At 37.9% G+C, this 13129-nt stretch overlaps 1 protein-coding gene across 15 annotated transcripts in view; it reads right to left on the reverse strand.

The window, feature by feature from the left end:
* The window catches only part of ANKRD44 (ankyrin repeat domain 44), a 141696-nt gene that overhangs the window by 11779 nt on the left and 116788 nt on the right, over positions 1 to 13129 (reverse strand). For all 15 annotated transcript variants that reach the window (XM_072040574.1, XM_072040577.1, XM_072040576.1 and 12 more), the window contains 6 exons: positions 10771 to 10842; positions 7929 to 8130; positions 3770 to 3848; positions 2638 to 2755; positions 1882 to 2098; positions 1025 to 1112 (listed from right to left, as the gene is read on the reverse strand). In XM_072040574.1, coding sequence (XP_071896675.1) covers positions 1025 to 1112; positions 1882 to 2098; positions 2638 to 2755; positions 3770 to 3848; positions 7929 to 8130; positions 10771 to 10842 — 776 coding nt within the window. The remainder of the gene's footprint in view (positions 1 to 1024; positions 1113 to 1881; positions 2099 to 2637; positions 2756 to 3769; positions 3849 to 7928; positions 8131 to 10770; positions 10843 to 13129) is intronic.

The following is a 13129-nucleotide window of genomic DNA, read 5'->3' on the forward strand; positions in this document are numbered from 1 at the left end:
AATACCAACCTAGGATTAAAACTTTAATACCTTAAAATCCTTTAATCTAAGTGTCAAACACTGGAAAGTACTCGGTCATATGCACTTACAAAGAGAAAGCTAATGTTTAAGGTATCAAAATGTTTAAGGTATCAAAACTCAGATCTTCCAGCTCACACTTCTAATACTGTTCCTTCATGGAGGTACTCTTCCTGGTAATTTGTCTTATGCCATTATGAACAGTATTTATTAACAGTATTAGCCATATATTATATCTCTAATATAGCTAGAAGACCATGTTGTCTTAGCAAAAGTTCTTTTATTTTAAAGTTGCACGCATTTTTAACATTTTTATGTTAACATTTTTAACATATAAGCAGAGTAAAAAAAAGTCTTTATAAATATTCTTATTTCTCTAATATATTGTTTTTGATAATTACAAGGTTTGATATATAATGAATTACTTCTCTACTTTCCAATGAAGTCAAGTGTAGAAAGAAAGCCTACAGAATAGTAACTCCTATCATTAATTCTGGAATACATCAATTCTTCCAATAGAAGACAGAATTCATAATTCTGCCATTCTGATTGTTGGTAAGAATTAGAAAGGTTTGCATTTGTTTTTACAGTGCTTAATTCCTTACTCTTCTGATGGTTTATATGTTCTGATAAGCATGTTAGGTCGTACATATCAAAGTAATCTTGCATTTTTTGTAAAAATACATTTGCAATTATGTAATGAAAAGTTATGACTTTTGCCATATTAAAATCCTTCTTGTATGAAAATGCACTGCTTTATTTGAATAAAGAATGTGTCTAAGATACATGCATGGAAGAAGATTAGAAACTCATAATAGCCACCAACTTTTTGTTGTTCATAAGGAATAAGAGAACTTAAGAAAAGCACAGTTCTATGACCAGCTTTAAAATTATTTGCTTGTGCAAATAACCTCAAATAAACATTGTTTTCTTCTCATGCTGCTACTTTTTCCAGATATGTCCTAAAGCAACGTATCTGCATTTGTTATTGGACATCTCTACTTACACGGCACAGTGCAACGGAGAGAAGCTATTACCATGGAATTTGCGGAAAAGTTTTTGTTCCAATAGTACCTCTATGCAATTTTCATGACCTATAAGAAATCAGACAGTTTGCAGTGTTACACAAAGCAAGTAATTCACTCATTGAATACTAGGTTTATAAGGATTATAATTTAACACTTTAGATTTAAGATTGAACACATTGTGTACAGAAACTTTTGTGTGCTACAATAATAAACAAAAATTGTTTTACTTTATATATATACACACACACACACACACATATATATATATATATCTCAGCAACATAGTAGATCCAGGCTGATATTAACCCTTCTCAAAATAAAAGGAAAGGAAAAATAGTCTCCTTTTTAAGTGATATTACATACATGGCCTCACACATCTCCAAAGATGGTCTTGAACGACGGTACTAGGAGGTTTTATCCTTTTATTAAGCAAGAAACATGATCAGTTCAGGCCATACATCTAATCATGTCACTTCTTGCTTTAAAAAATAAGAAGGTGACACCTCAGAGAAGCATTTCTGGCCCCATATTAATCAATGCAAATTTCATCATTTACTTCAGGAAATCCAGAATTTCACCCTGGCCTTCTGTGATGGGAGCAATGACTGAGATATTTCTCTATAAGTTGCAAAGCCATTGAGAGCTATTGCTGGAATTTCCCTGGATTTTGAACTGAAGTGTAAACACAGAAAATGCAAACTATAGACAGTACGGAAGAGGGAAAATAATTTGACTCTTCATTTTAAGTTTCTCAAAGGGTTAAACTTTGTCACCATGCTTTCCTAAAACTGAGGCCGCATTTGAATTTGGTAAAAATCCACAGGGACAAACTTACCATTGTAACAAGCCCAGTGCAGCGGTGTATAACCTTGATTATCTTTTAAACTGCAGTCTTCTTCTGAAAGTGCTACCTGCAGTAATTCACTCAGCCAAGTGGCATGACCCCGAGCTGCTGCAAAATGCAGAGGTGTTCTGCCTCTGGCATCTTTACATAAAATAGATACGTCTTTCTCTAACAGCATCTGAACACACTCTTCATGCCCAGTCATAATCTGATAACAAAGAAATGAGTAAAGAGGTTGATATAAACATAGACTCATGCCCAGGAAACATGTGCTATGATTGATGCCTGTGAACATGAAACAGCCTGACTGGGATTCAGATGACAGAGATGAAAGCTCCTTCGATCCCATGGGTCGAAGCCCAATAGTTACATACTCAATACTCATGAGCCCAATACTTAAGGCTTACTTACTTACAACATCCTCCCCAAGAAAAAGGATAGCAACTGCTGGGCAGTTCTTTTAAATAAATTATTTTCAAAATTCATAAAGTACTTATAACAATAATGATTGCTATAGTAGAGTGTCTAGAGCCAAGAGAAAAATCTATCTAATCAATAATTTGTCTAGTTAAATTGAATGTGAGATAAAGTCAAAAGCGGAGCAGATTTGTCCTGATTTTTACCTCATTGACTGTTTTTAGTCATGTTTTCACTCACCAACTATATCCCCTACATATTCAATATCCCTGTATTTATAAATGAATTGTATTCACAGTAAAACAAATAATTAGAATAAAACTAAGTCACCCCTCGATGTAAAGCTGTGCATCCCACGAGATCAGCTGCATCTACAGATGCTTCTTTTTCAAGTAATAAGGAAACAGCATCAATGTGCCCATATGCCACTGCAAGCATTAGGGGGGTTCTAGAAGAAAAACAAACAAAACAGTCACAGCTATAAAATGACATGCTACTTGGCACTGCTAACTTACTGGACTAGGGAAGTCAGGAAGCCCTGCATTTCTCTCCATTCCTACTCAGAAATTTATTCCTTTCACTCTACTCTTCTATATAATATCCAGGTGAAAATATTTTGTATGAAATTATTCTTAAAATATTATCAGCCAACTAGTATGATTCATTTGCAAGCAGTTTACAAAGCATCATTCGGGACAATCTGTTCTCTTAACAACCTACAATTATTGTCACCTCCAGCAACACGTGAACTTTAGAGTACCCAACTGTTGTGAATGAATGCCCAATAGTTACCAAGATGACAACAACTCAAAGCATTTGTTTTGAAAATGCTGCACAATTGTTTAAAGTGGAGTCATGAACATGAGGAAACTCTATTAAAGCCAACATTTGGACTAACATATATATTTTTTTTTTCCTGAAAGCAATCTATTCTTCTATTCTTAGATAAGACTAATACCATTCAAAGTTGTATGGATTGCCAGATATCTTCCAGGTACCCCAAATATTTTTTTTAAGCATTCATGCTTTCAGCTTCTAAAGCATACTTTATACTGCCTCTATAGCTACCATTTAATACGACATAAAACTTCTGTAGGAACATCTCAGATTTAGGGCTCACCTCAAATTATCAGTCTCACTTCGCCAGCTTAGTATACCAAGTAAGCCCTGAAATATCAGCATTTTAGAAAGTAAAAGTCTATAGAAACATCTCAGAAGCTCGTTAGTTTATGTTGAATCTGGCTTTAAGCATCTATGAAGAATTGTTTGAAGTATGAAGCAGGGGCTAAGATTAATGAATAATCTTTTCCACATGGATTAGAATGTATACTTTATAGTTTCTGCCAAATTCTAAAAGTAGTACAGGAAGTACAGTATTGCAAATAAATGCTTTTTCTGTATGAAATCTGAGATGTTATTTGAATCACAGAACTGAAAGAAAACCATCACAAAGAAAACTTACTGTCCTTTGGCGTCTGTCACATCAGGGTTGTCTGCAACTTCTAGCAACAACCGTAAACAGGGTGTATGACCATTAATAACTATGAAGAAAAAAAAAGTGTGTTAAGTTAAAATAGGCTTAATTTCAGATACTTTTCCATTATAATATTCATGGATAAGAAATTTCTTGATAAATAATTAAAATACTTCGCAGTATAATAAATTCGTATTCCTAAAATTTTCAATTTGCTTCTGACAATGAAATATGAGCTCTTTTTTCCCTGACTTCAGTAAAACAAGGATTATTTTTCTTTAATTCAAAAATCCCAAATGGGTAAAACAGAAATTGTGATTTTCACTACTGAAAAGATCTTTGCTAAACGGGTCAGCATTTCAAAATCCCTCAGAGCAAGCAGGCAGACAAGGTTTTCTATGATCACTGTTGGAATGCATTAAGCAGTACAGCAGCAAAGCTCGTTAATATTACATGGGCTGTACAAGCAAATTCTTCAGTGCTGTTATGAAAAAAGAAACATCTGCAAAGAAAGACCAATATTACTCATTTTGTATTCCAGGAAGCACCACGTTACTTTGACATTTTGCACTCCAGCAACCTCCAGGCTGACTCAGCTGTGCTGAGCCCCACAGCAGGCGGTGGGGAAGCCATGAGGAGAGCGCCATCACAGCCCCTACATCGCAGCCAGCAGGTACTGCATCTCCACTTGTTCTCTCAGACTCAAACTTCTCAGGAAATGCTTGTTCCTACTCAAGCCCGTCAGTCATGTCCTCCCAGTCCCCTGGGCATTGACCAAGATCTCTCTAGTCTCCAAGTCAATCCTGGCAGGACCAGATGCTGGAAACCAATCTGTGTGTCAGCTGGCTTAAAGGCTTCACTCACAGGAGGAACAGAAATTTCGTACTTAAAAAAATAAATAAAAACCAAATCCCTATACTCAGTAGATAGAGATTGTGTTTTTATTACAGCAAGTCATGCATTCACACTGCCCACACCCTGTGGGCTGAGGCAGAAACCTTGGGCACCACCTGTGTCACATCATCCTGGCAGAGAAATGGGTGCACATCATCACATTTAAGTCACTCATCCAAGAATAATCTCAGTTGCTCTACCCAGAAAAAATAAAAGATGCTTTTAGTTATTTACCACTAGATAATGACATATATATAACATGTAAACACTTCTGCAGGGCTGATGAGTCAATGACTTGTGGGGAAAAAAGAAAAAAAAAAAGTTCTTTCTGCGAGCAGAAGGAAGAGAAATCCTAGCTTGTTCACACTGATGTCTGAAGAGGATTCTGGTAAATCAGTTTTAGAATAGATGCTCCCAGAAAGTATTCAGAGCGGACACAGTGACTGCTAAACATTACAGACCCTGCAGGGAATATGAGCTTTGCCAACAGAGCTACAATGCTACTCTAGGGAAACATTTCCAATGGATTCCCCAAGCCAGACAGAGGAAAGATTGGTGGTAATAAAATTATATAGGGAACATACAATTTAGGCTAAGGAAATTCTCCATGTTCTGAGGTCAAAGAAAGCCTGTTCCCTGAGGGGAACAGACAAAAAATAAATAAATAAATAGATAGATAAATAAGAATACTTCATTAGGTGAATTACTTCTCTACTAAAGTTACAAATCCCTTTGGTGAACAGAGCTCTGCAGAATCCTGTAATCCAATCCACCAGTTCAAGTCTCCTTAACTGCTCTGCTCAGCAATTCTGCTTGTGCAATCAGCAGGAATGAAGGCACACACGTTTAAGGGGATGGGCACACACGCCTTCTTGTTTGTTCCACTGAACAGTAAATGCATGCAAGCATTCACTTTTATGCATGCAAATGCATCCTGTCACTCAAAGGATTAATTCAGCAAGAATTCTGTTAGATTTCTCAAAATATGCCAGATTTCCTCTCACGCTTGCATTGCAAATAAAAAATGTTGAATAGTGCAGTGGAACCATGCAGGGTTTCCGATAGGTGGCATCATTCCTTGCTAAAACACCCCTAAACAAAATGTTACGAAACAGCATAACAAAAATCATCAGACTTCAAGTAGCTTTTTGTAATAGCTGGAGATGGAAGCTTTACTACTTCAGGATTTCCACAGAATTCTGCACAGCTGTTGAGTGCAAGGTCGTAAACAGTGTCTGATTGGATATTTACCCAAAATTTTCATTATTTGGCATTCTTACTTTGCATTCAAAAGCCTCCAAATTCATGACAGCGATAAACGTTATTTTCTAAGACTTCAAATACTCAATTTTTCTGTGTAGTATTTTCCTTTCTGCTTAGGGTACATGTTCTCCATTTCTTTATTATTGCTATGGGTAGGGTTTTCCTGCTTCTTGCCTTTTCTCTCTCTCTTTTTTTTTATATATATAAATTTAGCTTATTTGTTTTACTGAAGATTTGAAGAAAATTCTGCTCGAATCCCTGAAATTTTTATTATTTTTTTTAATTTTGTGAAACAACAAAGTCACAGACTAGAGAAGTCTACAATTGATCTTCCTGCTGGTTCTACATGGAAGGCACTCACACTTCAGTGATGAGGGCAATTTAAAAAATGAACTAAAATAGAAATAAAAACACAATCTGAATTTGTATGAAGGTAAGAAACGTGTCTACTTAAAATAACCCTCTATTCAACAAACCTACTCAACTCTATTTAACAAATCTGGTCAACAAATCCATATTTTGAGTGGGAGCTGCTAACAAGAATATGGCTTTGTAAGCATTTAGCTTTTTCAGTAATGCAGAATACCCGAAGTTCAGCTGGGACAAGAAATCTATGCAACTATAACCAAAATTTTAAATAAATGCAAAATCATTGCTAGCAGCGATGACATGCCAGACAAAGTCACAGCTTGTTCATGAGACCCCCAGCTAGGTTTGAAGTGGCTATAGAAAAGTTCTTGACCAATGCAACTGCACTTCTGTGGCAGCACTGATCTTGACTTAAATTAATTAAAGCAACAGTTTTAATAGGGTGGGATCATCTGGATTTAATATTTTGTGGTTTTATTGCAAACAAATGAACCCCTCCCCCCCCCCCACTGAATTCTGGTCTCAAACTTCTGATTTGTGCACTGTGGCACAACATTTCTATATTATTACTTTATTATGGGTAGCAATGCACTTGGTTTTATGCAAAGTCTATGGTGGCAGAAGACATTTTTTAGTATGCTATGAAGACTTATTGCAGAAGTCTCTTCAATACTGCAGGCAAAATCAATATAGGTCAATTTGACTTTATGCTTCCAGGCTGCACAAACGTGATCACAGAAGGAGATGGTATATATATGTGCATGCATTTTATTCTAAGCAAGATGAAAAAATACACAGAAAGAGAATTAACGTTGTTAACTAAAAAAAAAAAAAAAAGTCCAATAAATTATTAATTTTACTTCCCACTAGAGGTCACTACTATGTTGTACAGAGTTCCTCAACAGTCAGTGGAGCAATATTCCCTTTGGTGCTGCTGTGTATTTAACCAACAGGTACATATTAAATAATAACCTTTAAATAAATGGCAAATTCTACATTTTCAGTTTCCAGTTATTATGCAATGTGTAGTACTCAACACGTGGTGAATGGAGCAACTCCTAGCAACAGCAAATTCACAAGCTGGTTTAGGAGAATAACATCTAAAAGAGGGTCAATTTCTGCAGAGCTGCCAATGTGAAAGGCTGAAGGTTTTGAAAACACAACAATTTAATTGCCACCAGAAGCCTACCTGTATTTTCAACCTTTCTTCCTTAGGAGAAGCAGTAAAACAATCATTATCTCTTCCCCTGTTTTTTTTTGGCTGAAGAACCATTAAGTGAAGGTGTTGTAGAGGAAACATCATACATCATAAAGAGTAGGTGGTAACAGAGAGGTATGGAAAAGCAGAGGTAAGCAGGTAAGGACTGAGCAGTAGTGGTATAGAAAAATATGGTATTCTGTGAAGGAGGGCTGATCCATGGGGACAGAGGAGAAAAAACAAGGAAAAGACAGATGAAGAGTTAACTGCTGGGCCTCGGCAAACAAGAAGCAGTCCTCAATATACGTCAAAATCTCATTCTTCTTAGAAGAAATATGCATTGGAAATAGTAGGTGAGTAAAGTTAACAACATATGGTTGTTACAGGGTTCGTACCACAAGTGTAGCATAAGTGCACACTCACCTGAAGCGTGCAGTGGGGTCCTTTTGGTGACGTTGTCTTTTACAGTGACCGAAGCACCCTGGCTGATGAGAGCTTCCACGCATTCTGCATGCCCTTTAAATGCAGCCAGGTCCAAAGCAGTGCGTCCCTTCTCATCCTTGATATCCAGATCTACCAGGGACTGGAGGAGTACCTCCAAGGCTTGGTGATGACCATTATAGGCCTAGAAATACAAAATGAGTCATGTGAAGAACACAACTCTCGCCTCTCAAAGACTTTCACATAAAACACGAATAAGATGTGCCATTGTTGGTCTCCCAAACACAGTAGAAATGATAGTTTTCTTGACTCCTTATGACTCTTCAGCTTGAAAGAGCTTTTCCAAATTACATTGTGGATGATACAAGTAGCTACGACACTCAAAAATTCCTGGTTTTCATGGAGCGAAATTATGCTTATTGATTTGCTCTGACCTTCTAATACAACCCAAGGTGAGGAATTTCAGGCAATAATTCATCAATTCAGTACAGACTAAATTTCATTTAACCTTGTAGGGACTGCCCTCCTCTGCTGGCTGTTAGACTCACACAGAAGATTCTTTTTAGTTACACATGAACATAGAACTAGTGTTACTAGAGTTGAAGCACTTAATGACAACAGAAGAGAAATACTAACAGAAAATTAACAACCAGCCACCAAACTTCCAGGTTAAGTACTGGTGGTAGTAGCTTGCTTCTAGTGACCATTCTCTAAAGTTTAAAAGAACAGAACAGAGTAGGAACCAAACAGTGGTTTCCCTGTTAGACCAAGAAAGCTACTTAATAAAAGTAAAAAGCCAAAGGCAGAAAAAGCAGAGGAAGGTGAGGGCACAGAGAACTCATATCCCAGAAAACACTCTGATGCAATTGTTAGATTTTCTTCTCTATTACAGTTTTACTTAGAAAACAACCAGCTATAACCTGAACTTTGACACAATATGAGTGCCTATCTTGAAGGTGCCAAGCAGACAGTAAACCCCCATCATCTCCCTGAAAGGATAAAGTTGATTTCTTTGTTTTTTTTCCTTTTGGTTTGCCTGACAGTCTCTTACTTATCCATGACCCTAACCAGGCACTATAGCCTCAGAGAATGGCAGATCAGTATTTCATTAGCTGCTAGTTCACCCCTTTGTTTCTAATTCTTAACTATTTCTATTCTATTGTCAAATATCTGGAAGCAGAGGCCATGGCCACTGCTCCATATCAGCTGTTTAACAGGTCTCTGTGTTTTGGTACAGCTTTCTGGACCACTGGGTAGAGACATTCAGAGACACTGATGTATTTGTGGAAGGATAGCCACAGGCACCCCAATAAATGGGAGGCCTTGAAACAAATGTCAAAGATACTTCTGGCTACGGGCAGTTAAAGTGTGAGAAATTGTAATGTTCTATGTAAGCTTTTTTTTTTTTTTTTTTTTTTTTAATTTATTGTGTTTTGGGGGCATCTTGGGTAAATGGACTACTGTTAAACAGCAACCAATACAACAGGCAGAGACACTGGCAGTTTCCTTGCAAGGATTCTTTCCAAGAAAGACTGGAGAGGAAATGAGCTTGCTGTCTGGCCAGCTGCAGGTCAAGTCTTTTCCCTGCACAGGAATTTGTGTTGATGACAGTACAGGTTGTAACCCCTACTTTATCTTGGGACAATTTTCTTCCCAAAGTAGTCAAATTGCAGAGGAAAAGAACTGAGGGTGAGAATTGTTCAGTGGCAAACTTGGTCCTTTTAACCAAACTGTTCCAGCTCTAGTTCCCTCAGATTATGTGTGGATAATTCAAATGCCAGGTTGGAGCTGTTATGACTGACTGGGAAACAGAGATATGATCACTATAGAACTAAAATTTGATCCTGTTTTCTACACAGCAGCTTCATGGTGAGGCTGGATATTCAGTGAAGTGCCAGTTTGTGTAAGACATGTGAGGACAGGCTGAGAGAGGTGGGACTGTTCCGCTTCAAAAAGAAAAGGTTCAGAAAGGTTCAAAAAGAAACAAATTCTTCTCAGTGGTGCCCAGCGACAGGACAAGAGGCAATGGGCACAAATTTAAACACTGAAAATACCATTTAAATGCAAGAAAAAACGTTTTTGTCATGGGGATGGTCAAGCACTGAAACAGATTGCCAGCAGAAGCCATGAAATGTTTGTGCTTGGAGATTTTCAAAACGTAATGGGGCACAGCCTTTGAGAAAACCACCTCTAACTGAACCTGCTCTGATCACGGAGTAGATGATTTCCAGAGGTCCCAGCTGACCTACACTATTCTGTGATTCTGTGCAAGAAGACTCTGGGAAGAGGGCTGATGAATCTTGAATCTTAGGCTCTTGGGAAAAGGAAGCTATTGTGATCTCTGAGCCACAGGTGCTGGATCCCCTTTTGTCAGCACAGTGACTACTGCATACTCCCAGGGCACTTCTGGGGTTTAAGCATGTGTTATCACACCTGGCTGTGCACCAGTTTTTACACTCTGCATCTCTCCAAGAGATTATCAAGAGCAACCCATTCCATTGTCAAAGCCATGGGCTCAAGCTCCAGTTTCAAATTTATGAACTAGTTATAAAGAAAAGTTGTGACTTGCCATTTAATTTCTTTACAGTTTGTTTCTTCTTCTACAGTCTACCTGAGTATTACAGTCAATAAAAGCAAAGAGCCTCAACTGCCAGAAACTTAATTAACAATTCCCGCCCAGAACCTGGTTTTGTTACACGTAGGCCTACACATCTCTTTCCAGCTGTTTCAATATCAAGTCTATGATTAAATCTGCTTCAAAGACAGAGGTTAAGGAGTTATTCTAGGAGATGATGATCAAACATGTTACACGTCTCATACTTACAGCTAAATGCAAAGGACTTTTCGTAGCTGCAGAATCTGATTCCTCAAACATATTGTTGGTTTTTTCCAGAAGCTGAAAATGGGGGGAAAAAAAGTCTTAAAACATCTTTGCAAAACTTAGGATAAGGTCTTATGAACTATAAATCAGTAGACAAAGAAACTTATTTTTCCACAGACGTCTGCGTTGAATATTGAAGGACAGTGTGAAATAAATACCTCACAGCACTTCCTTTATGTATTCTCAAGTCTGTTTTCCCTGTGGGATCAAGTTATAAAACTAATTTGAAAGCTTGTCATGAACATCCTCATCCTGATTAATGAGTTTCCCTGAAATCATAGAGACTGCTTGCGTGACAACAGAACAGGCAAAAGGAAGAATTTGTGGAGTAGAGCCCTGTGGTGGTGGTACCGTGCTGGGCAGCTGAACACCACAACCGCTCTCACTCCCCCCTCCCTAGATGAGGAGGAGGAGAAGTAAAGTAAAGAACAACTCACGGGTTGAGATAAGGATAATTTAATTAAAGGGAAAAAATTATTGAGGAAAGATTATTATTAACTAAACAATCTAACTAAAGGAAAAGGGAAACGGGAGGGGGAAAGGGAAAGAAACAAAACAAGTAAAGGCTGTGTGGAAGTGCAGAGGAAAGAAATTCCTCTCTATTTCCCACAAATGAGCGATGCCTGACCACGTCCTTGCAGCAGGGCCTCAACGCATGCAGCCGGTGTTCGGGAGGAGGCCCAACTTTTTCACAATGAGAGCCCACCCCTCCCCTCTTCTTCCTTTTCCCACCTTTTATTGCTGAGTGTGACACCACATGGTACGGAACATCCCTTTGGTTGGGTTAGGTCGGCTGCCCTGGGGATGTTTCTCTTCCCCACTCCCTAGGAGGGTTGGAGAGAGTCCCGATGCTGTGCCAGCACTGCTCAGCAGCAGACACAACACTGGGGTGATCCCACTGCTGTTCCAGCTCCAAGTGCAGAGCACAGCACTGTGTGGGCTGCTGCAGGGAACGTTAACATCCCAGCCAGACCCAGTACAGTAAGTCAATTTGCACTGGAAAAAGGGATGTTGCATGAATACACAGATAATGCACATGCAAGCCATTTCTGATAGATGGTGGTCTGGATAGTTCTGACATATATTATATGGGAACAATTATAACTGTGCTGCTAGTCATTTCACAGTCATTTTTATAATTTATCAAAGTAGAACCTGCTTCTACAATCACAGACTTCCAAAACGCAATGCATTTGAACACCTTGAACTCCTAAAACAGTTAACATCTAATAAAATGCAACATGTTTTTACAATTCTCTTCATGGAAAGTGATCCCAAAGCATCTTAAGGCTTACAAATAGAACACTTCTGCCCAATCACAAGGAGGAACTATGGATTTACTCTGACCAACACCGCATGCCACAACAGCATACGGACCCTGGCAACTTACCTAGCTGAGGTTGCAAAGCAAATGATACACAGTATTGACAAAATATTGGGAATTCAACATCTTTTAGTAGCACTGCTGGTGTGCAAGACATTTTACTTGATAAGTACTCAAACAGCTAGTCTCCAAAATCCTTTGTAACTGAAAACTAATGTTTTACCAAAAAAAAAAAAAAAAAAAAAAAAAAAAGTAGCCAGAAACTGTAAAAAGCAAAGAAAAGCATGACAGGTAACTACAAGTGACTTGTAATGTTTCCAAGGTTACAAGTCAGGTTTTCACAGTGTTTTTTATAATAGGGTAAACAATTAACTAAAAGCCTGAAAAGGGAACTGGGAGTTTTGGTGCCAATCTGGACTATTCTACAGTATGCCAACATGGAAAACTCTGAAGAGACCAATGAAAGCCTGCAGTTGGCACAGAAATTATCAACCCTACACTGCAAGATGATAGTATGTAATGAATTCATATATACCTAAACTTTTGGTGTAACAAAAATCAAAAATAAATTGATCCAAAGTATCACAAATCTCACATTAAACAAGGACATTAATCAGCATCGGGGAGGGGGGTTGGGAAGGAGGGGAGGGAAGGTGGAGGGACAAAATGGAAATTTAAGCAGTAATTTTGTTTATTTGTATATTTTGAGCCTAGTGTCAGGAGTAGGAAAGAAAAGTGTGTTAATGCAAATACTGCTCATAAGCAACTGGGTGCATTTTTTAACAGGTAATACTAATTTTAACACAATTTTACAGCTAAGGAAGAAAAAAAAAAAAAGAGTCCCACACCATTTTTGCAGTAGATTTGGGGCAAGGTTAGGGAAACACATTTGGTATTTTGGTATTTTCACATGGAACCACATCCAGTTTAAAACGCTGTTCTTCTCTTATATTTTAGATGGAAATGGGATGAAGCAGT

This window comes from Anas platyrhynchos, chromosome 7 (assembly GCF_047663525.1).
Source record: "Anas platyrhynchos isolate ZD024472 breed Pekin duck chromosome 7, IASCAAS_PekinDuck_T2T, whole genome shotgun sequence".
Classification (NCBI taxonomy): domain Eukaryota; kingdom Metazoa; phylum Chordata; class Aves; order Anseriformes; family Anatidae; genus Anas; species Anas platyrhynchos.